General features: G+C 42.8%; 4 protein-coding genes across 4 annotated transcripts; 1 reads left to right on the forward strand and 3 right to left on the reverse strand.

Annotated features, from left to right (window-relative positions):
* The first annotated feature begins 42 nt into the window (after window positions 1-42).
* Window positions 43-4,522, forward strand: pitx1 (paired-like homeodomain 1). The gene is made up of 3 exons (XM_089016849.1): window positions 43-496; window positions 2,123-2,382; window positions 3,728-4,522. Exons 1-3 carry the CDS (start codon window positions 304-306, stop codon window positions 4,331-4,333), a joined length of 1,059 nt encoding a protein of 352 aa, XP_088872975.1. The 5' UTR covers window positions 43-303; the 3' UTR covers window positions 4,334-4,522.
* Window positions 4,523-6,949: 2,427 nt separating this feature from the next.
* Window positions 6,950-13,712, reverse strand: LOC148886885 (pterin-4-alpha-carbinolamine dehydratase 2). The gene is made up of 4 exons (XM_089017328.1): window positions 13,546-13,712; window positions 12,808-12,939; window positions 7,679-7,759; window positions 6,950-7,566 (listed from the first exon to the last, which is right to left on the reverse strand). Exons 1-4 carry the CDS (start codon window positions 13,651-13,653, stop codon window positions 7,471-7,473), a joined length of 417 nt encoding a protein of 138 aa, XP_088873454.1. The 5' UTR covers window positions 13,654-13,712; the 3' UTR covers window positions 6,950-7,470.
* Window positions 13,713-13,991: 279 nt separating this feature from the next.
* Window positions 13,992-16,468, reverse strand: txndc15 (thioredoxin domain containing 15). Its single transcript, XM_089017327.1, has 6 exons — window positions 16,264-16,468; window positions 15,459-15,727; window positions 15,276-15,398; window positions 15,052-15,215; window positions 14,862-14,992; window positions 13,992-14,789 (listed from the first exon to the last, which is right to left on the reverse strand). Exons 1-6 carry the CDS (start codon window positions 16,349-16,351, stop codon window positions 14,593-14,595), a joined length of 972 nt encoding a protein of 323 aa, XP_088873453.1. The 5' UTR covers window positions 16,352-16,468; the 3' UTR covers window positions 13,992-14,592.
* A 1,486-nt stretch (window positions 16,469-17,954) lies between these two features.
* On the reverse strand, window positions 17,955-21,126 carry lg16h5orf24 (linkage group 16 C5orf24 homolog). Its single transcript, XM_089017085.1, has 2 exons — window positions 20,487-21,126; window positions 17,955-18,952 (listed from the first exon to the last, which is right to left on the reverse strand). Exon 2 carries the CDS (start codon window positions 18,947-18,949, stop codon window positions 18,326-18,328), a length of 624 nt encoding a protein of 207 aa, XP_088873211.1. The 5' UTR covers window positions 18,950-18,952; window positions 20,487-21,126; the 3' UTR covers window positions 17,955-18,325.
* Window positions 21,127-21,202: the final 76 nt, after the last annotated feature.

Here is a 21,202-nt window from a genome sequence, read left to right on the forward strand (position 1 = left end):
GGGGCGTCGTCAATTTGATCCCACGCGAGCTGAGCTCGTCCTTCTTCGCCTTCGCTATGGTCACGACGCGCGAGGACGGAGCCGCCGAGACCAACTTGCTTTTTCATTTTTCTCTCTTTTTTTTTATTTTTTTTTAGGATTGTAAAGGAGATCTAGTCCGTCCTTCACCTCCCATGTCGCCACGCGCGTCCATCTCGGCGTGGATTGGTCCGCGCGTCGCTTCGTCGGACCCACGCGCGGGGAACGCTTCCGCCGCGCTGACTCGTCTGCATCCCCGCTTCTTGTAATCTCCTCCGAGGCGTGATGAATTTGGAGAGGCTTTCCGAGGCGACGGCGACGACGATTCGGGGCCGCGCCAACCCGAACCCCCCGCCTGCCCCGCTGACGTCACGCGACGTGGCCTCGGCGTTCCATTTGCAGCCAAGAAGCTCCGACGGCGCTCGTGGGGGGACTTTAGAGCACTCGAGCAGCGAGTCTTCCGACGCCGAGTTGGCAGGTACACCCGCGGAGGGACTTTCTTCTTCATCATCATCATCATCATCATCATCATAATAATATATTTAATGTCTAAGCGCCTTTCAAAACTCTCAAAAGAGAGAAAAGTTGACTTTTTTTCGGGGGGCCGTCATGGCATATAATAATGATAATAATACTACTACTACTACTACTAATAATAATAATAATAATAATAATAAATAACAATAAAAATAAATAATAAATTATAATAACAATAAATACATACAAATAAAAAAGATAATAATAATATATTTAATTTCTAAGCACCTTTCCAAACTCTCAAGAGAGAGAGAAGTTTTTTTGTGGGTGATATACATGAATAATAAATAATAGTAAAAAAGAAATAAAATAAATAATAAGTAGCAAACAATAAATAAGCACATAAATAAATACCTAAAACAAATACACATATAATAAATACATATATAACAATCAATAAACATTGCATCAATAAATACCTAAAAAGGTAACAAATAAATACATATAACAATCAATAAATATCACATAAATAATAAACAAATAAATAATATCGTTGCAATGACGTCATCGGACACTTATTTTCGGGCTATTTATTTAAAAAAAATAGAATTCAAAGATTAGACTGTCACGTCCAAATGGACTGTTTACTTTTTTGGAGGCAGTTTATAGGCAAGCTTTTTCATCAGTACATATTCATATTAGTATTTAGCATTTTATTGATGGTTTTATTGTTATGTGCTTTGTTTTTTTATTGGAAAGTGTCCTTGAGTGTTCTGAAAGGCGCTTGAAATTAAATATATGATGATGATGATGATGATGATTATTATTATATCGATCTTTTTTCCGTATAGTCATAGAAAATATGTAACATGGCTCCTGCATGTTTTTTTTTTTTAATTTGAGGGGAGTTCAGCTAAAAAAAAAATCTCATTTGAGGAGGGGGGCACATTTTGGGGGCCACGGCAATAAAATAACGTCTCGTTTAGCGTGTAAGGAACCTTTAGAAGAAAAAAACGCAACTTTGAAAGTCAAAATGCGCACAATTTCAATTTGGAGTAGAGTTTACAAGCCACGCCCCTTGAAAAAAATCGCAAAGACAAGCACTTTTTAATTTTTGAAAACAAAATCAAGGCTCATCCGGGTCTTTGGAGTACGTTGGGGATGTCAAACGACAAATACCCCCCGCCCTCCTCAAATAATTAAATAAATAAAAAATAATAATAATAATAATAATAATAATAATAATAATAATACAATAAAATAGCGAGGCCAGTTGACCTTGACAAAGGTCACGACTCATTTTTTAACGCAACTTTAAAACTTAAAATGTTCTCAATTTAAATTTGGAGTCGAGTTCAGAAGCCCCGCCCCTTTAAAAATCGGGGGGAAAAGCACTTTTATAATAATAATAATAATACATTGAATTTCAATTTTTGAGCACAAAATAAAGGCTCATCCGGGTATTTGCAGCACGGAGGGGATGTCAAACGACAACTACCCTTCCACCTCTAATACTACTAGTAATACTACTACTACTACTACTACTACTAGTACTAATGTATAATAAAGTAGCAAGGCCAGTTGACCTTGGCAGAGGTCATGACCCGTTGTTCTTTTTGTGACGCAGCGGCGAAGGAGCGCGCGGGCGTCGGCGGGGTGGCCTCGCGCCCGGTCGGGGGCGCGGAGGCGGCGTCTCCGTCTCCGTCTCCGTCGCACTTGGGGGTCGCCGACGACCCCAAGAAGAAGAAGCAGCGTCGGCAGCGGACGCACTTCAGCAGCCAGCAGCTTCAGGAGCTGGAGGCCACCTTCCAGCGCAACCGCTACCCCGACATGAGCACGCGCGAGGAGATCGCCGCGTGGACCAACCTCACCGAGGCCAGAGTCAGGGTCGGTCACGCCGCACTTTGCGCGGGGGGGTTCAAGTGGATCTTTAAGGGGCCTCGGAAAAAAAGCACGCGTTCCATCAACTCTTCCCAAATTAAACGACGACGACGACGACGCTCATTGGCTAATAAATAAAGTCCAAACGTTTCGCTCGAGAGAAAAACGCGCAAATGGTCATTTTCGTCATCATATTGCACTTTTCCTCACTGCAAATATCGGACCATTTTTTATGACGTCAGCAAGAGGAAAGCAGATCTAATAATAATAATTATAAAAAAATGCCAAGAATTATAGTCATGATATTAATGCTAGAGAATTGGTCATTAGGATAAGAATGACAATAATAATAATCATAATAATAATGCAAGGAAAGTGATCACTATAATCAGAATCATCTTTATTGCCAAGTATGTAGAACACACAAGGAATTTATTTCCGGTAGAACACGCTGCACTAGTATCGTCGTCAAAAAAAAAAAACTGCTCAGTGGCACTATACACTTCCATAAAATCATAATGCAAGAAAATTGGTCACTATAGAATAATAATAATAATAATGCTAACAATACTAATAATGCAAGAAAATTTCTCACTATGAAATAAAAACAATGCAAAAAATGGTCACCATAATAATCATAATAATAATAATAATGTAAAACAGTTGGTCACAAAATAATCCTAATAATAATAATGCAAGAAAATGCTCACTATAATAATAATAATAATAATCATGCAAGGAAATTGGTCACTATAAAAATAATCATAATATTGTAAGAAAATTGTCACTAATAATAATACTAATACTAATACGAATACTAATACTAAAATTATTATTATTGAAAGAAAATTGATCACAATACTAATACTAATACTAATACTACTACTAATAATAATAATGCTAACAATACTAATAATGCAAGAAAATTTCTCACTATGAAATAAAAACAATGCAAAAAAATGGTCACTATAATAATCATAATCATAATCATAATAATGATAATAATCATAATAATGCAAGAAAATGCTCACTATAATAATAATAATCATGCAAGAAAATTGGTCACTATAAAAATAATCATAATATTGTAAGAAATTGGTCACTAATACTAATACTAAAATTATTATTATTATTATTATTATTGCAAGAAAATTGGTCACAATAATAATAATACTAATACTACTACTACTACTAATGATAATAATAATAATAATACTTCTAATAATAAGGGATAAGGGTGGAATGCGCACGTGTAGTCCAAGCTAAATGTTGAAAGCAACCGAGTGTTTTTGCCCGGCGTTGTTCGTACGACGCGGGTGGAGTGACATTGCGCATGCGCATCCCTTTGCAGGTGTGGTTCAAGAACCGTCGCGCCAAGTGGCGCAAACGCGAGCGCAACCAGCAGCTGGACGCCTGCAAGGGCGCGGGCGCAGGGGGCGGGGCCTACCTGCCGCAGTTCGGCGGCTTGGTGCAAGCCTACGACGACGCGTACCCGGCGGCCGCCTACGGCTACAACAGCTGGCCCAACAAGGGCCTTCACGCGCCCAAAAACTTCCCTTTCTTCAACTCGGTCACGCAGTCCGTGTCGGGCATGTTTTCTTCCGGGGGGGCGGGGGCGGGGTCGGGGGCGGGCTCGGCGATGAGCGTCGCCGCCGCCGTTTCCGGGATGGGCGCCCCGCCCACCCACGGCGGCCTCAACAATATGAGCAACCTGAACGGCGTGTCGGCGCCGGGCTGCCCGTACGCGGCGGCGGCCGCTGCGGCGGCGGCGGCGGCGGCGGCCGCGGCCGGCTCGCCCTACGGGGTCTACCGGGACAACGCGGGCTTGGCGTCCCTCAGACTCAAATCCAAGCAGCACCATCACCACCATCATCATCATCACCCGCACCCCACTTTCGGCTACGGGGGGCTTCAGAGCCCCCCCTCGGGGCTCAACGCGTGCCAGTATAACAGCTGACGCCCCAACTGCCCCCCGCGGACGTCACATGTAAATAGAGACTGTGGGCAAAATGGACGCCCCCGCTTGCCCCGCCCACTTGGTGCTTATTTGCCCCGCCTTAAAAAACTTTAATGGCGGGGGGGTGGGGGCAAACTTTCCGTGTGAATGACAGTGTGTGATTTATTTTTATTTGTTTCTGTCGAGGGGGGGGGGGGGGTCTCTGGGGGCATCCTTTACGGATGCTCCGCGCGTGGATGGAATATGTTTTGCTTGAATAAAGTGAAAAAAAAAAAAAAAAAAAATTTGCAATCGAGTTTGTCGTTTTGTTTTTGGTTGCTAATCTAATCTAATCTAATCACATCAAGGAGTTAATGATACCGATATCGATATCTAAGGCCGATATCGGTTGTGTGTTTTGGCTGATAACGAGGCAATGCGAGTTAGCGTGAGCCACAATATATATATATAATTATATAATAATACATACTGTAATATATATATATATATATATATATATATATATATATATATATATATATAAAACAACAAATAATAATATAAATAATATCATATATAATATAAATAATGTAAAAATAATTCAAAAAATAATTCAGTGCCCATTCAAAGGAAAAATTTATATTTGAGGACGTTGGGTTTTGTGACGTCACGTCACCAAGAAAATGGCGTCTTATAATAAGAATAATAATAATAATAAAAACACCTTTCAAAACTCTCAAAGTCACTTTACAGTCGCAGGATCAGTTTTTCTTCGTGTGAGCAGTGGCAGCCACACACGCCAGCGTTCACTCAACACGGAAATAACTCAAATAGATAGGATGTTAGCTAGCTAAAAGATAACTAATAGCTATGAAATGTGACCACGACCCTCCACCTGCAGAATCTAGGCAATTTACACCATCTATGCAAATATATCGTATTATTATTATTATTATGGTTATTATTGTGGTTATTATTATTATTATTGTTATGATTGTGATTATTGTGGTTATGATTATGATTATTATTATTGTGGTTATTACTGTGGTTATTATTATTATTGGTATGATTATTATTATTGGTATGATTATTATTATTGTGATCATTATTATTATTATTGATAAAAAGGTTTCTTCATCGATGGACCACTTCTGTAAGACTGAGAGCTTACACAGACGTATTATTATTATTATGATTATTATTATTATGAATGCAAAAAGGGATTGCTTGCAAAAAAAAAAGAGGGGGGGGGGGGGGGTTAGATGCATCCCAACAAGTCCCAACAGTGAAAAAAAGCATCACATTCTTGACGTGGGCGCGGTGCTGGAGCACGAGGAAGGGGGAGGGGCCTGGGGTGTTGCATCATGGGAACCGGAAGACGACACACCCATCGGCAGAGACACAAACTCGTCAAAGCAAAAGAACAAAAAAAAAAGAAAAGGGGATAACAGAACGCGCATGCGCGCGCACACACATGCGTACGACGTCAAACGACAAGGCCACAAAAAGTCACGTGATGGGCCTCAAAGCGTCCCAGCAGGACTAAAAAGCTCAAGAAAAGACAAAGTGGTCTCCTGGCGGCATGCTGAGGCCACACGGGCACGCGCACACCCACGCGAGAATCCCAAACGTGTCATTTGGGAGCCTCTAATCAAGCGCTCCTTTTTTCTGGATTGGGGGGCGGGGTGATTTTTCAAACCCGGAAGAGCGGCCCGAGACTCCACCCCCTTTTTTTTAACCTGTAAAAGGCTTCCCAATCAAAGCCTATTGATTAATCTGCCAATATAGATAAATTGCTTGTCTTTTTTTCCAAGTTTCGATATTTCACTGATACTCTCATCAATTTTTATCCAATGGCAAACAAAATCGCATCCCCGTAAAAGTTTAAAAAAACGACCCCCCCCAAACACACACACACACACACACACACACACACACACACACACACACAGGTGTTTGCATCACGTTGCAACGTATTCCAATTTTCAGACGGCCATTTTGCCACAAAAAAAGCCCCCCTTTCCCCCCTCCCCCAAATTTTAAAATAAATTTTAAAAGCATTTTAAACTAAAACTAAACTAAAAAAGTGAGTCATTCGTCTTACCTGAGCTTGTTTTCAGTGGCAAAAGGAGGTCGAAAGGCTTCCGGGTGGCTCCGTCAGTTCGAGGAAGCAATCAAGAAAGGGAGGGGCCACGTGACCTCTAAAAAGTCACGTGACCACCCTCTGGCTCTCCATTTGACACGTTTCATCCATAAATCAAGCGAAACGGATATCAAAACAAATGTCACCATTATAAAGAATGGAAATATGATTAATCCGTTACACAAAACTAACCCCCCCCCAGCGGAAAAATACTATCACTCCACAATATATCAACCTAAATGTAATCAATCGATTTTTTTTATTATCATCAATGTTTTTAAACATGAAACCAAAAAATAACAATTGCAAAGTGAAATGGATATCAAATCAAATGCCTCCATTAAAAAGAATGGAAATATGATTAATCCGTTACACAAAACTAACCCCCCCCCAAAAAAAAATACTATCACTCCACAATATATCAATCTAAATGTAATCAATAGATTTTTTTGGTTATAATGAATGTTTTTAAACATTAAACAACAAAATAACAATTGCAAAGCGAAATGGATATCAAATCAAATGTCTCCATTAAAAATAATGGGATTATGATTAATCCGTCACACACAACTCCTCCCCCCCAAAAAATAAATAAAATCACACCACAATCTATCTGTATGCTATCGATTGATCGAGATGTAATCAATCGATTTTTTTTATTATGATCAATGTTTTTAAACATTAAACCCAAAAACAATAAAATGTAAAAAAATACATGAAAATGAAAAGAAATACAACATTCAAAAAATGGACAATCAGTGGATTCAAAAAAATATATATAATTAAAATTAATTGAAATGCATACCTACAAGGACAATTCGATACAACCACAACAAAGTGAAATACTGTAAATGTGCATAATGATTATGAATTATAACCCCCCCCCACACACACCCTTCAAATGAGTCCCTCCATAAAAAAAAGAAAAAAAAGAAGTGAACTAAAATGCATCTGGAGTCAAAAGTAAAATTGATATGTTGCAAAAAAAAATGTTTTTCTTGATGGTTGGTTGGGGTCACATAGAAAGTGCAACCTTATCAATAAATTTGGCCATTTTAATGTCTCGCTTGGACAAACCGCCGCAGTCGTGAGTACTCAACGTCACGTGCACCTGAGACACACACACACACACACACTTGTAATGACCTATAAATATGAAATTTTAGGACATTGGAAATATTCATTTTTTTTGGGAGGGGGGGGGGGGGGGGGGGGGGGGTCACCTTGTTGTAAGTGTTGAACCACTCGGGGTGATGGTTCATCTTCTCAGCCTGGAGAGCCACTCGAGACATGAAGCCGAATGCCTGCAACGCGTCGTCAGAAAAATAGCCATCATATTAAGAAGAAGAGCAATAAAAAAAAAAATACATATATATACATATATATATACATATATATACATATATATATATATATATATATATATATATATATATATATATATATATATATATATATATATATATATATATACACATTTACATCCATCTACATAATACATTTTATTTCAAGCGCCTTTCAAAGCTATACACACACATGTACATACACATATATATATACGCATACATGTACATATATATTTACATATACATATAGACACACACATATATAAATACATATATACACACAATTTCTAAGCGCCTTTATATACACACACATACATACACACACACACACACACACACACACACACACACACACACACACACACACACACACACACACACACACTTTATCTCCATACACTGTGGGTTGTTTTCCTTTCCTTTTCAGACACACACTTGCTATTTGCAATCCATAAACTACAAACGCTGAATTTCAAACGACATGGAATATAAAAACAAAAAAAAAATGTCAATCAGAAAGAAAGAGTTGAATTTCTAACACGTTGACCTGTTGGAGAAAAAAAAAGGTGATGAATCCACGCACAGCCGCTTCCTATTTGGCGTTTGCCACGCGGCGCTCTCCAATCAGCACGCGCGGCGGCCATTACGCTCCTTGTCATTATGTCCAAAGTCCGTGAGCTAACGCTAACCCCCACCGCTAAGCCCCCTTCCTGGTCGTTTGGCTTCACCACCGCAGCATTTATTTCGGAGCAATTTCCCACTGCAATCTCAATTAAGGCCCTAACCACTTCCTCCCCCGCCAAATCACATCAACTGAAAGGCCATTGTTTACACGACCCCCCCCCGGCCCCCCCTCAATTGGTGATTGAGTCCCGCCGATCAATTGGGGCCAATTGTGATTTTGGTGCAACTTGACCCGGTTGCCACCAATTTAGCCCGGCAGGGGGTCTGCTTCGTGTCGGCTGTTGTCCTCGCCCGTCAACTTGAGGCCTGCATTTCCTGTCTGAGGGGGTTAGCTTAACCTTTAGCGGAAGAGTTGCTTTAGCCTGAGCTAGCCGTTGTCCTAGCAACACAGCATCGTTTGGGACTCTTCCATCACCGTGGCAACTCAACTTTTTTTCAAATGAAGCTAATGATTGACGGTGACGTCATCATGGACGTCGATTTCACCGATGAGACATTCCAAGCGACGCAGTTATCGTCGTTTTAAATGCGTGAGAAGCATCGAAGCCCGAGAAGAAATGAAGGTGGGCTCATCCAAGGTGGGCGGCACGCGGGGGGGGTCCACTAATCCCCAAGTACAAATGATCGGGAGTCGGATGACGTGGGCCTCCTCCCTCGGGGGACCAGTCATCGGCGTGGCGGGACACGAGGGCGACCAAGCGCTAGCTGGCTGGGTGGGGGGTCAGCTCGCTAACCCCCCCCCCACAATTGGAGATGGGACAATGGCAGTCGAGCGCTTAGCTAGGCGACGCTTTGTCTACCCGCATATGGGCCACATTCGACAGGGACCGACTTTGGGCCAAAAGGTCACGACCAGCATTTTATAATAATAATAATAAGCCATTTCATTTCTAAGTGCCTTTCAAAAACTCTCAAGGTCACTTGAGAGTCACAGGATCAGTTTTTTTTCTGTGGGTGAGCAGCGGCAGCCACACGTGCCAGTGTTCACTCAACCCGGAAGTAACTCAGATAGAAAGCTAGCTAGCTAATAGACAGCTAATAGATAGCTAAGTAACTCGGATAGAAAGCTAGCTAGCTAGCTGATAGCTAACAGATAGCTAGCTTCATGATTCTGATTATGATTATTGTTGTTGCGAAATGTATTTGGAGCCTCATGACATCATTTGAGCTCATCGGAAACACGAACGGAAGGTGCGCTAAAGACTAGCCGCCCCCCCCCCCCCCCCTTCAAGCTGTCAAAGTAAGCTAATTTGACGTGACGCTAGGCAGGCCCCCTCCTCCGATAATCAGAACCACAAGAGAGCCCCCCACCGTCCCCGTCGGCCATTTTGCAGCTATTACGGCGTGATTGTCACACAACACGGGATGAGACGCTCCGACCGCCGACCGCCGCCGCCGCTTGGAAGGAACACGTGCGCGTTATTTACGGATCGTCTTTCCGCCGCCGCGCCGTCCAAAAGGGGGCTTAAGAGCGGCCCCCGCCCGCTGCGCCGTGCCAGGACTAAGTGCATGCAGATTGCGCCTCGCCGACTCGCGCACACGCGCCAACATTCTTGTCGAGGCGCCAATGGCGCGGTTAGCGGTTAGCGCCTGGCCACGCCCCCCCCCTTAAGCCGTTTGACCAATGACGATGGGGCCACGCCTCTTACGTCTTCCAGCTGGCGGACGGCGGCCGAGGCCCGACCGCCAGCAAAAGTCCAGACTCGCAAACTACTCGCGGGCGTCGTCGCGAAAGATGATTGACAGATGGCGTCGCTCTTTGTCGGTATGCGTTTGGGGGCGCTGTCAAAATGGCCGCTCGCAACCAAAATGGACGACTTTTGGTTCAATTTAGGGCTTTTTTGTGTGGGTGTTCTGTTATGATTGATATGTTTAGCAAATTCGTTTTTTGAACTTTACAAAGGGACGAATGAGGCCCAAAATGGCCGCCATGAGCCACTTGCTGTTCAATTAGGGGGGGGGTTCCCCGAGACGTCAACCTCGTCTGTGAAATTGGAGGAATTTCTCCAAATTGGGTGCATAATGGTCTCTTTCCCGTTCCACCGCCCCCATTTTTCATGCATCCTGTTATGTATGATAAATGCGGGCACCTAATTTGGCGTCAATCAGCGAAGAGGCCAAAATTGGGGGGGGGGGGGGGGGGGGCAATTGATCCCACTCGACCAAAAAAAAGACCCTAAAAACCAAAATGGCGGACTTCCTGTTTGATTTGAGTCGGAGATGATGACACAGTTCTATCTCGGATGCCACCAAATCAACGGAAAACAAATAAAAGGCGTGTTTTCCCATACATGGAGGAGCGTAATCCGCGCTAGTTTGCGTGCGGCAAACATTCGGGGGGCAAAATACGAAGCAGATGGCGGCATGGCTAAGCGGCGCATCAACGCGCTTTTTAAAAAGGAAGTTGGCGCGACACAAAAATGATGCCATCCCGCCGCCGACGTTTCCACTCGCTCAAATTGAAGGCAACCAAAATCAAGGTCTCATTTTTAGGCATGGGGGGGGGGGTGAGTTTATGTGGTCCTAAAACTCAATATTCTGCGGGTCCTGGAAATCGACTTACAATGACAAAAAACCCTGGCACTGGAAGGGACACCTATTTTCACCTCGTCTGGCAGTCAATGAGTTAAAGAGAACTTTGATACAAATGCTGTCGGCTGTTTTGACATTTTTCACAGACAGTAGCAAACTCTTTATGTTACTTTTCCTTGCTACTGATCTATGGTTGTCATCATATTTATGTATTATTATTATTATTATTATTATTTTATCTTCCTCCTGTGGTTTTAATGGGATGTGGCAAACAAGCCAATAATTCAAAGCAAAGCTTAAACTGGCCATGTTGTACCTCAGCGCGGCGCAGCCTAATTGGGATTGTCATTTTGCCCCCCCCAAAAAAAAAAAAAAAAAAAAAAACTCTTCTATTTTGTGGGCAAAGCGAGGCCCACGCGCGCCTGAATAAAAATGAATGTCATTCAGACGGGGACAACTCCGAGCCCGAGAGGCTTTTCTTTCCGCCTTTTAAAACAATGGCCAGATGAAAGTTTTGAAGCAATTGGATTTGTTTGCGAAAGGAAGGGCCAGCCAGGTGGGCTGCCTCGTGTCAGCCTAACGCGAGGTGACGCGCGGCGCTAAGGAGAAAGCCCGCCCCACTTCAAAAGCGGGGAAGTGTAAAAAAAAAAGGGCCAAAACGCCACGCTTCCCGGGGGCTAAAACAAGCGGCGGGATTACAGGAAGTCCGCTAAGCGGCCTTCAGACTCCACAACAAATTTGAGACAATTTGCCTGTTTGCTTTTTGTACTTTGGACGATAGCGTTAGCTTAAACTTGCTGCTTTTGGGGAATATCACCTTTTTTACAGCCATAATAAAGCCAGAAAAGTACACGTAAAACAATCCGATAAACACATCCTTACCCTAATATTGCTTCATCTCATTTAAACAAATAGTTACATTCTACACTGACGTTTAGTTTACATGTACAGTGATACCTCGGCTTACGAACCCTTTAGCTTACAAACTTTTTGCTTTATGAACATTAAATTCGCGAGAATATACTAATCTTAGCATACAAACTTTTTTTCAGCAAACAAACCAAACCACTCAGGTGTCTGGAGGGCTTGTCTTCCACACTCCCTTCCTTTGAGTGCAGACTTGGTTTGCTATCAAGTGGAGTACTTTTGCTAATATGGGACAGAAAAAGGCCCCACCGCAGGCTAGCGTTAAGCCGAAGAGGACACAAAAGAAAGTGACGGTCGAGCAGAAGAAGGAGATCATCAAAAACCACCAACGAGGTGTGCGTTGCTAAGTCGACTATTGCCACGTGTGGCTAAAGGTGTTTCCGTGTTGTCTAAGCAACGGTCTCAGGCAATAGAAGAGGTTGAAAAACAATACAATAGCACATTTGTTATACATAAAATAAGATATAGTTTGTGTAGTTTTAAGGCTTATTTAGTAGAAAATTGTGTTTTATGGGGAAATGGGAACGGATTATTCTCATTTTTAATGGTTTCCTATGGGAAATTTATGTTTGGAAGACAAACTTTTCACCTTACACACACTTTCTGGGAACCAATTAAATTTGTCAGCTTAGGTATCACTGTAAACATATCAGCTTCTTGAAAACAAGTTCCTTAATGGCTCTTTTAAAAAGGTCGAAAAAGGGTTTAAGTCTGGGAAAGATTATGGCCACCCAGAACTTCAAATCAACTTCAAATAAGGGCAGGGCAATAAATAGGGCATCAAAATAAAACTGCAGATTATTCCCCTCAGTCCTCCACAAGTTTAAGATGGCAAAAGGTAAGATGATATTTTGCAAAGACACCTGATTGAAGTTTTTAAAGTGAAGCTCCTTGTAGATAGCATCTCGGTCTTCCACCTCCAACCAGCCTGTGGCCCTCAACTCCATGATGTGCTGCTCCCGGTCAGTCGGCGCGAGCCAATGGGAGTCGGATGACTGCACAAAAACAAACAAACAAACAAAACAAACATGTTAGCACGTTATGATGAAATAAAAACTTCAAGACAGCCTGGGGAAGAGAGATGCTTTGTTTATGCAATACCCTGAAAAGCCACTAGACGGCAGTGCGACGCCATCAATAATCAAAAGCGACCCAGGAGGCAAACTGAAACCAACGAACTAATAACAATGAATTACCAACACAATACTATCGTCATTAATAATGCAGTAATGGACGAATCTAACAATTCGGGCTGCTCGGATATATATAATATTGCTCAATATTCAATTCGATGTGACAAAAAGAACATGACAGAGAAATAAGCAAATTTAAGCCACTTCCGGTAGTCCCACAGATGACATCGAAAAGAAATAAAAGTTGACATATTTCAATCATCTGACCTCACACCTTTAGCCGATAGAGACGACGAATCATACAACACACGAGAATATTCTCAAAATATGTTTAATCGCAGTACTTTTCAACCGGACGCGGTTTCCTTATTTCAATGGCTTTTACCTACGGGGTCAGGCGGAAGTAATACGTCACTGCGGGGCGACGCGTATGCAATTTTAATAATTCAAACCTTGTAATTCACTCACCATTTTAGTAGAGCTCCTAGCGATACAAGTCGCACTGAGGCCGCTAAAAGCGAGCCGAGTGCGGGGCCAAAGGCTGCCGACTGCCGGGCTAAATATTAACCAGGACATATTGTGGCTCTCCACCGCCACTTGTTAACTTTCGTCTCCCTCGCGACACTCGACTGAGGTTCTCATTCGGCCCCGAAGCTGTTCAAGTCAATGCCTGATTAAAAATGACGACTTGGTCTCGCTCCAGTGTGACAAATTAAATGTATTATTATTATTATTATTATACTCGTGACTACGGGAGAAAGAAAATCTCCAATAAGTTTTCAACACAATCCTTTATGACTATAGATTGTGCTATTTATTTCACGACTAAAAATTGTGCTCTTCGTTTTCTTGTCGAAAGTGCGTTTACGAATTACAAGCGTTGTATTGTTACTTCGTATACATCTGTGAATATCCGCAGGCTCTCACACCGATTTATTATTATTATTTATGAACACAATATTGGGCTCCTCCGAACATACTTGTGTGCGGTTATGCAATAAAATTAACAAAAACCTCCATTGTGATGGATTATCTCTTCCTTTTAATAATGTTGCTGCCGTGTTACTTCCGGGTAGAGTGAAGGCTGGCGCGAATGGCTGCCGCTGTTCACCCGCACACACACACAAAAAAAAAAACATAAAAAAAGTTCTTATCCCGTGACTGTAAAGTGTCCTTGATAGTTTTGAAAGGCGCTTCGAAATGAAATGTATTATTATTATGACTATCGGACGTCTGTGGAGTGTTCATAGGATGACAGGTGGCGACATGCTGCCTCCCACAGGTCAATCTTGGTACTACAACAATCCTTTTTTTTCTGGGGGTCAACAGGGACCAGGTTTAGGTCACATGGTTGTTTATATTTTAGTCTCGTTCAATGCAGAATCTGCGAAACGGGTAAAAATCGGTCCACGTGTGCAGTTAGCCCACGTAAAACATTTTTTGGGGTGGCCCCGCCCCCGTCCGGCACACTTGCTCAGCGGCGCCTTTGACTAGAAACGTTCCTCGCCGTTCTGCTCAGTCCTGATGCTCGCGCTCGTGTCCCGGAATGAGCCAACGGACGCCGTCAGCTCGTAGGATCCCGTAAGCGGTGAAACCGGCGATGAAGAGAAGCGAGAAGACCAGGAGCCAATCCACAGCCGCTACGGGCACGCCGGCCAGCGGCCCCAAGCGGTCGGCCTCCGTCACGTTCCTCTCTGGCCCCGCCTCCAACCCTTGGGAACAAGCGGAAGGGTTACCGTTTGCGGCTTTTGGATCGGCGGCCGTTTGATTTCGCCGCTGCTAACCCGTCTGGTTGCTAATGAAGGAGGCTAACGTGTCCAAAGTTCTCTCCGAGTGGTTGAAGCGAGCCATGGGTTTGGCCCCTTGGAAGAGGAGGATGTTGGGCACCGCCACCGTCCCGAAACGCGTCGACAGGCTAGCCAAACACACCCCAAACGCTGTCGGAATGGTCGTCGCGGAGTTAGCGGCGCTCACCTGCTATGCTGCGAGGCGTCCAAAGCCAGGAAGCGCACAGCGGGAAAGACCCGAGGTAAGGCGTTGAAATGCGGCGCCAAGCCGGCCGAGAATTGGCACCAGGCCGTGAAGAAAAGCACCACCGAGCACTCGCTGCCGTTGACGCTTAAGAAGTCCATCAGGTCCTGAAGGCATCGCGCGACGTCAGGATTTCGTGACCGCTCCCTCGTTCCAGAGTGCGCTACCTGCGACGCGTTGAGGACGTTCACGGCCAAGGTGTCGGCGTCGCTGACGTTCCTCTGGTCGCAGGTGACCTTGAAGGTCTTGGCGGCCTCGGCGGCGGGAACGTGGACCATTTCCAACGACACCTAAGCCAACGCAATCATCACAACACGTCCACGCGTAGGCCCGCGGACATTTCGTCTCACCCGCTGGGACGTCTCGCCATCGTCGTCCTCAGGGGCGGGACACTCGGCGCCGTCGTCGCAAGGCGGCGAGAAACCCGAGCGGACGTTCGTGGGGAAGAGAGACGCCATGTCGGACGGGTCGATGGCGGCCTCGCCAACCATCACGGCGTCGGCCATCTCGGCTGTTTTGAACTGGCGCTTGGGGAACGTCGGATCGGCGCCATCCGCAAGTTCGGGGACGTCGTCCGAGTGCGACGCCGTTAGCGCTTCCTCTGGCGATTTATCGTTCTCTGAAAAATGAATGTGTGACGTTCAAGGGCTCATTGTAAATGATGCTTTTTTATGACTTGCTGCAAGGCTTTCGATGACACAGCTTTGCAATTTACTGATGTAGCAATTCAGTTTTGTGGTACATTTATAATTTTTGAACCGTTAGTCAAAGCGATGACAAGCATTTTTGGATGTCAATTAGTTATTATTTATTCCACCTGGGAGATTTGTTTGTAAAAACAGAGCGTTCAAAAGAGTTTATGCCCAATGTGACCATAATAATAATAATAATAATAATAATAATAATAATAATAATAATAATAATAATAATAAGCGCCTTTCGGGAACACCCAAGGACACTTTACAATTAAAAGAACAATACACAGAACAATAAAACCATAAATAAATGATAAATAATAAAATATCTGAATTGACGACGGACTGTTAGACGCAAACGAGAAACTGCATTTTTTCAAAAGAATCACGAACGTTAAATTGCTATGCGAAGCGTCCCGTTTTGTTAGCACGAATGCTAATCTCACCGTAATTTACTTACCCTGCGATGACGCCGGCCAAACGCTCAACAACCAAACGAACAATAAAATCGAAGACATTTTAAAACTCGCCGAAACAGTGCTCGACATGTTTCTTTCAGAAACGGCTCACATTTGCCTGTCACATTCCAGTTCAGACATATTTTGAGCCGGTAAGGTCGAAGTCGAAGGCTACTATTTTGCTAAACGGAACACCATCGGATGACTTAAAATGTGACACCGTCTGTCAACATCCGTTTGTGGACGGATTCTCATTTGAGCCAAATTACCTTATATTTCAATACATTTGACACATTCCGGATTAATATCCAGCAATAAACTAATTATTAAAACATCGGATTAAATTAAGATGTTTTTCGAATTGTTTTTGGACTTAGACTGGCAAACTTTATACGTACTGTACAAACAAACAAATGGATACTTTTTTTTAAATTCCAGAATCGGAGTCCATTTTGAGACACGCCCATTTTAAAAAAATATGGTACGTAATAATTTAATATAAATGATTGATACACTCTAAATAAAATAGAAACAAGTCATTTTTGGGAAATAATTTCCCAATATGATCACAAATGAAGTCATAAAAGTGATATTAAAACATTTACGGTATTTTTAGTAACATCCTTTTCACATTCATAATTCCTTTGTGATTTATTATTCAAAAATAGGTTTCTATCATGTGGAATTTTTAAACAGTGAAATAATACAGAAAATGTATTTTGTTAACTATTTACAATGGCAGCAGAGGTAATAATCAAAAACTTTATTCGTCCCACAATGGGGAAATAAAAAAATAAAAATAAAAATAATAACAAAAAGAAAAAAATGGAGAGTAAAATTGACAGTTTTGTCTTTATTACACAACTTTTTGGACATTCCACAACAAGCATGCAGGACTAAAATGAACAACTATATAGACAAAGTAGGTTTTTTTTTCATCGAACTGTGTCGATGTTATTTACATATTTTGATATTATTTTGATGACGGCAGCGACGGGAGAACCGAGCAGTCCATTCATGTCAACGTTTCCCTACAAAACATGTCCCCCATGGAACAAAAATGGTTGCATGAAAAAGTGATCATAACAACTCAAACCTTTGCAGTATGAAATACTGGAAGTATAATCGTGTCGTGTACATGCATGACCCTTTGAGAGGCGGGGCCTGACATGATTGAGTCCCTGCGTTCGTATCTGGGGGGGGGGGGGAATTTTTGGTTTGATTGGCTTTCACGGACCAAATAAAACGATACGGCGGGCCAGATTTGGCCCCCGGGCCTTGACTTTGACACCTGTGAACTAGGACCGTATAATAAAGTTAAATCATACAATATTTACTTTCTTATCATGTGAAAAAGTGTTTTGAAAAATTACAGCATAAAAATGGACAGAAATTCAAAATAGGAAAACGGGTGAAAAAGTGACATTCACGACACAAAGAAAGAAATATTTGGTGAATAATAATAAAAAAAGAACTTAAAGAATGGTGGAATAAATAGCAATGAGACTATAAAAATAAAAATAAAAACATAAAAGAAAATAAATTAAAATTAAAATTAAATAAATACATGAATAAAAATTTAAAAATATATATTAAAAAATTACATTAAAAAAAAATATATATATATATATATATATATAAATAAATAAATTAAAATTAAAAAACAAAACAAACAAACAAACAAAAAAAAATAATAATAATATAACGCATACATTTGTGGACACAAATATGCGAGGAGATGATGTATAATTATTAGTCCAACACACACACTGGACCACCACCGCCCCTCAAAAAAAAAAGCTACATGGAGACACGCCCCCGTATCGCCAAACTGTCCCCTCAATGACAAATTCCATTTTAAAGTCCATCATTGGAATTTCCTATAGTCATGAAGGCAACATAGGCGATGCCTTCGCTGTTGCACAAAAGTCTTTTTCCTCAATTCCCCTTTCGCAGGAGATTGTTTGTGAGGTCATAAAAAAGAGAGACGCAGGAAGTGGATTTCGAGATTTCAAAATAAAACAAATCCAAGGCTGTTGAAAAAGCAAAATGGCGGGTGTTGGCTCACTCGGCGGGGGGCTTGTCCTTGCAGGAGGCTTGGCGGATGATCTCCTTGTGCGTTAGCGGGTACGGGAAGGCGGCGCCGCTGCAGGTGGCGCCGTAGGGCAGTTTGTTGAGGCGGGAGAGACCCTTGACGCTGCCGGGGGGCCGCCCGGGGCTCACCTTGTAGCCCGCCGCCCTGGTGGTGCCCAGCGGCCTGCCGGGGCTGGTTTTGAAACCGGCGGCGCGGGTGGTGCCCAACGGTCGCCCCGTGCTGGTCCGGTAGCCCGCCAGTTTGGTGGTGCCCAGCGGGCGACCGCGCCGCCCCGATTTACCGGCGCCTTTGCTCTTCTTTTTCCCGTTTTCGCCCGCCGCCGCCGCCGGGTCGCCGCTTTTGCCGGCGGGGAGCTTGGCGCGCCCCAGGACTTCCTGTCGGGGGCACGGCAGGGGCTTGAGGCCGGGGACGGGCGGCGCCATGGACGCCAGCGTCATTTGGACGGACGAAGGCGGGGCAGGGGGCGGCGGGTAGAACTTGTTGGGCTGCGGGGGGCACAGGTCAAAGTGCGCGGCGGGGTGGTGGGCGTCCTCCGCCAGGCACGACGGCCTGGCGTTCATGCAGAAGTCGCCGCTCGTCACCTGGCGCATCATCTTCTGCGTTGGGGGGGGGGGGGCAACACATCACTCATTAAAAATGTTTTATTTTCTATCTAGCTGCCTGGCTAGCTAGCTAATAGCTATATAGCTAAATAGCTAGATTACAGTTGAAAGTCGGAAAGGAAACGGCAAAATGTATCTACTTGCGATCTAGCTGCCTGGCTAGCTATCTGGCTAGCAGTTTGAATAATTTATGTTGCTTTATAGCAATGGGAAGCTCACTACAAATTAGCTACCTGTTAGCTGTCTGACTGGCTATCGAGCTAAATATCTATTAGCTGTCTGGCTAGATGGCTAGCTAGCTACATATCTATTAGCAATAAGGCTGTCTGTCTATCGAGCGAGCTAGCTATTAGCTAGCTGGCTTGCTTTCTATTTATTTGAGTTACTTCCGCTGGCGTGTGTGGCTGCCGCTGCTCACCCACAGAAAAAGAACTTATCCTGTGACTGTAAAGTGACCTTGAGAGTTTTGAAAGGCGCTTATAATCAGAATCAGAATCAGAATCAGAATACCTTTATTCGTCCCGCAATGGGGAAATTTGCAAATGAAATGTATTATTATTTCCAACAAACAAAGGACAACGTCCAGTTTGTTGCCTCAACGGGTTGCGCGGGGAAAAAGCGACAATATTTATGGGGGGGGGGGGATTTTAAATAGCATTAAAAACACTTTTGTCGCCATTTGACTCAGCACGATTCAGACTTGATTTTAGTTTTAATGCCTTGTGCTTTCTACTATCTTTGTGAGTGCTTTATCTCCTGAATATGATAGTTGTCAATTTTAAACACCTTCTTAGAGCTTTAGATGTTGTTAAAGCGCTACACGTATTATGTATATGGATTATGTATCATTTTACTTATGGTTTTATTGTCATGTGCTTTGTTTTATTGGTTTTATTGTAAAGTGTCCTTGTGTGTTTTGAAAGGCGTTTGAAATAAAATGTATTATTATTATATAAATCAATATGGATTGTATTGTATGAAATAAACACGAGCTTCGAGTTCAACAGATATGGATTAGCTAAACCCTTTGTGAATGATTATTTTTTTTTCGAATGGAAAATTCGTGTTTTGTCTACGTTTTGAATGTTTATTAATGTTTCTTCCAAAACGTCAATTTTAAAAAACAACAGAATGGAAAAAGTATCCAAAGTTTTATTTGACGTTTTGTGCTCGCACTTTCGACATTCAATAACGTCCAAAATGAGCTTTTCATTTAAGCAGCAAGATAAACAAGCAGAGTGAACGATGGGTAAATCCGGAGGTGAGTACTAATCTTGCCTGTGGGTGAAAGTCATTCACAAAAATATTATAAATGTCTATTTTTAAAAAATAGAAAAAAATACCGCGTACGTCGCTCGTAGTTCTGACATCTTGCGTGACGAAACGGCGAGCGGCACACAATGGTTCTTTTGCTTCTTTTTTTAGACAAGCGTTAGCATCGACGCTAATATTTAAAAGGCAAGGTATAAATAAATAAAAAAACACCCGCATTCACAATAAGCACTTGTTTAAATGATGATATTCATACCTTAGCGTAATGGTCGTCTGAGGTCGGCGGGTGAATAGTTAATAAATTGTGACGAAAATAAAAAGATTTTTCATCCTTCACAGCGCAAACGGGTTCATTTTTTGTTGCCCCTTGAAGACACCGCTTTCTTCTTCTTGCCTCTGGATGAGGTTGGAGGGGGGGGGCGTCACCACATCGTGCAAATCTTGGGTTTGAACGCTAACACGTGAAGGTTAACTAAAAAATAAGGATGATTATCTTGTAATTTTTGGAAATAATCTGTTGTTTCAGGGGCTTTAGACGAGAAACGGAGCCATTTTCCATGAAAAATTAATAAACGGCGAGAGCGACGTCAAGTGCGCATGCGCACAAGGGAAGGAAGCTTTCCCGCTTCCCCCGCCCCCTTCTTCTTCGTGTCCCACAGCGGACGTCGTTTCGTCAAACCCCAAAAATGTCCATTTTGACGTCAAAATGTCAACATTTAGAGACACAAAGCGACTCAAAATAAACATTTTTGTTCACGGGTTAGATTATTTTGGATATATTTGAATCGCAAGGCGTGTTTTTACACGCCGTAACTCACCCCGTTGTGCCCCACCACCACTAATGAATAATATACAAAGTCGACTGTTCAATAATGTAAAACGCAGTCTGCATTGCAGACACACATATTAATACAAATGAAACGTCAAGAAAATACAAATCCTGCTCACAGAGATTATGATTTATTAAAGGGG

Source organism: Hippocampus bargibanti, linkage group LG16, assembly GCF_051943395.1.
Source record: "Hippocampus bargibanti isolate YZ-2025 linkage group LG16, ASM5194339v1, whole genome shotgun sequence".
Taxonomy (NCBI): Eukaryota; Metazoa; Chordata; class Actinopteri; order Syngnathiformes; family Syngnathidae; genus Hippocampus; species Hippocampus bargibanti.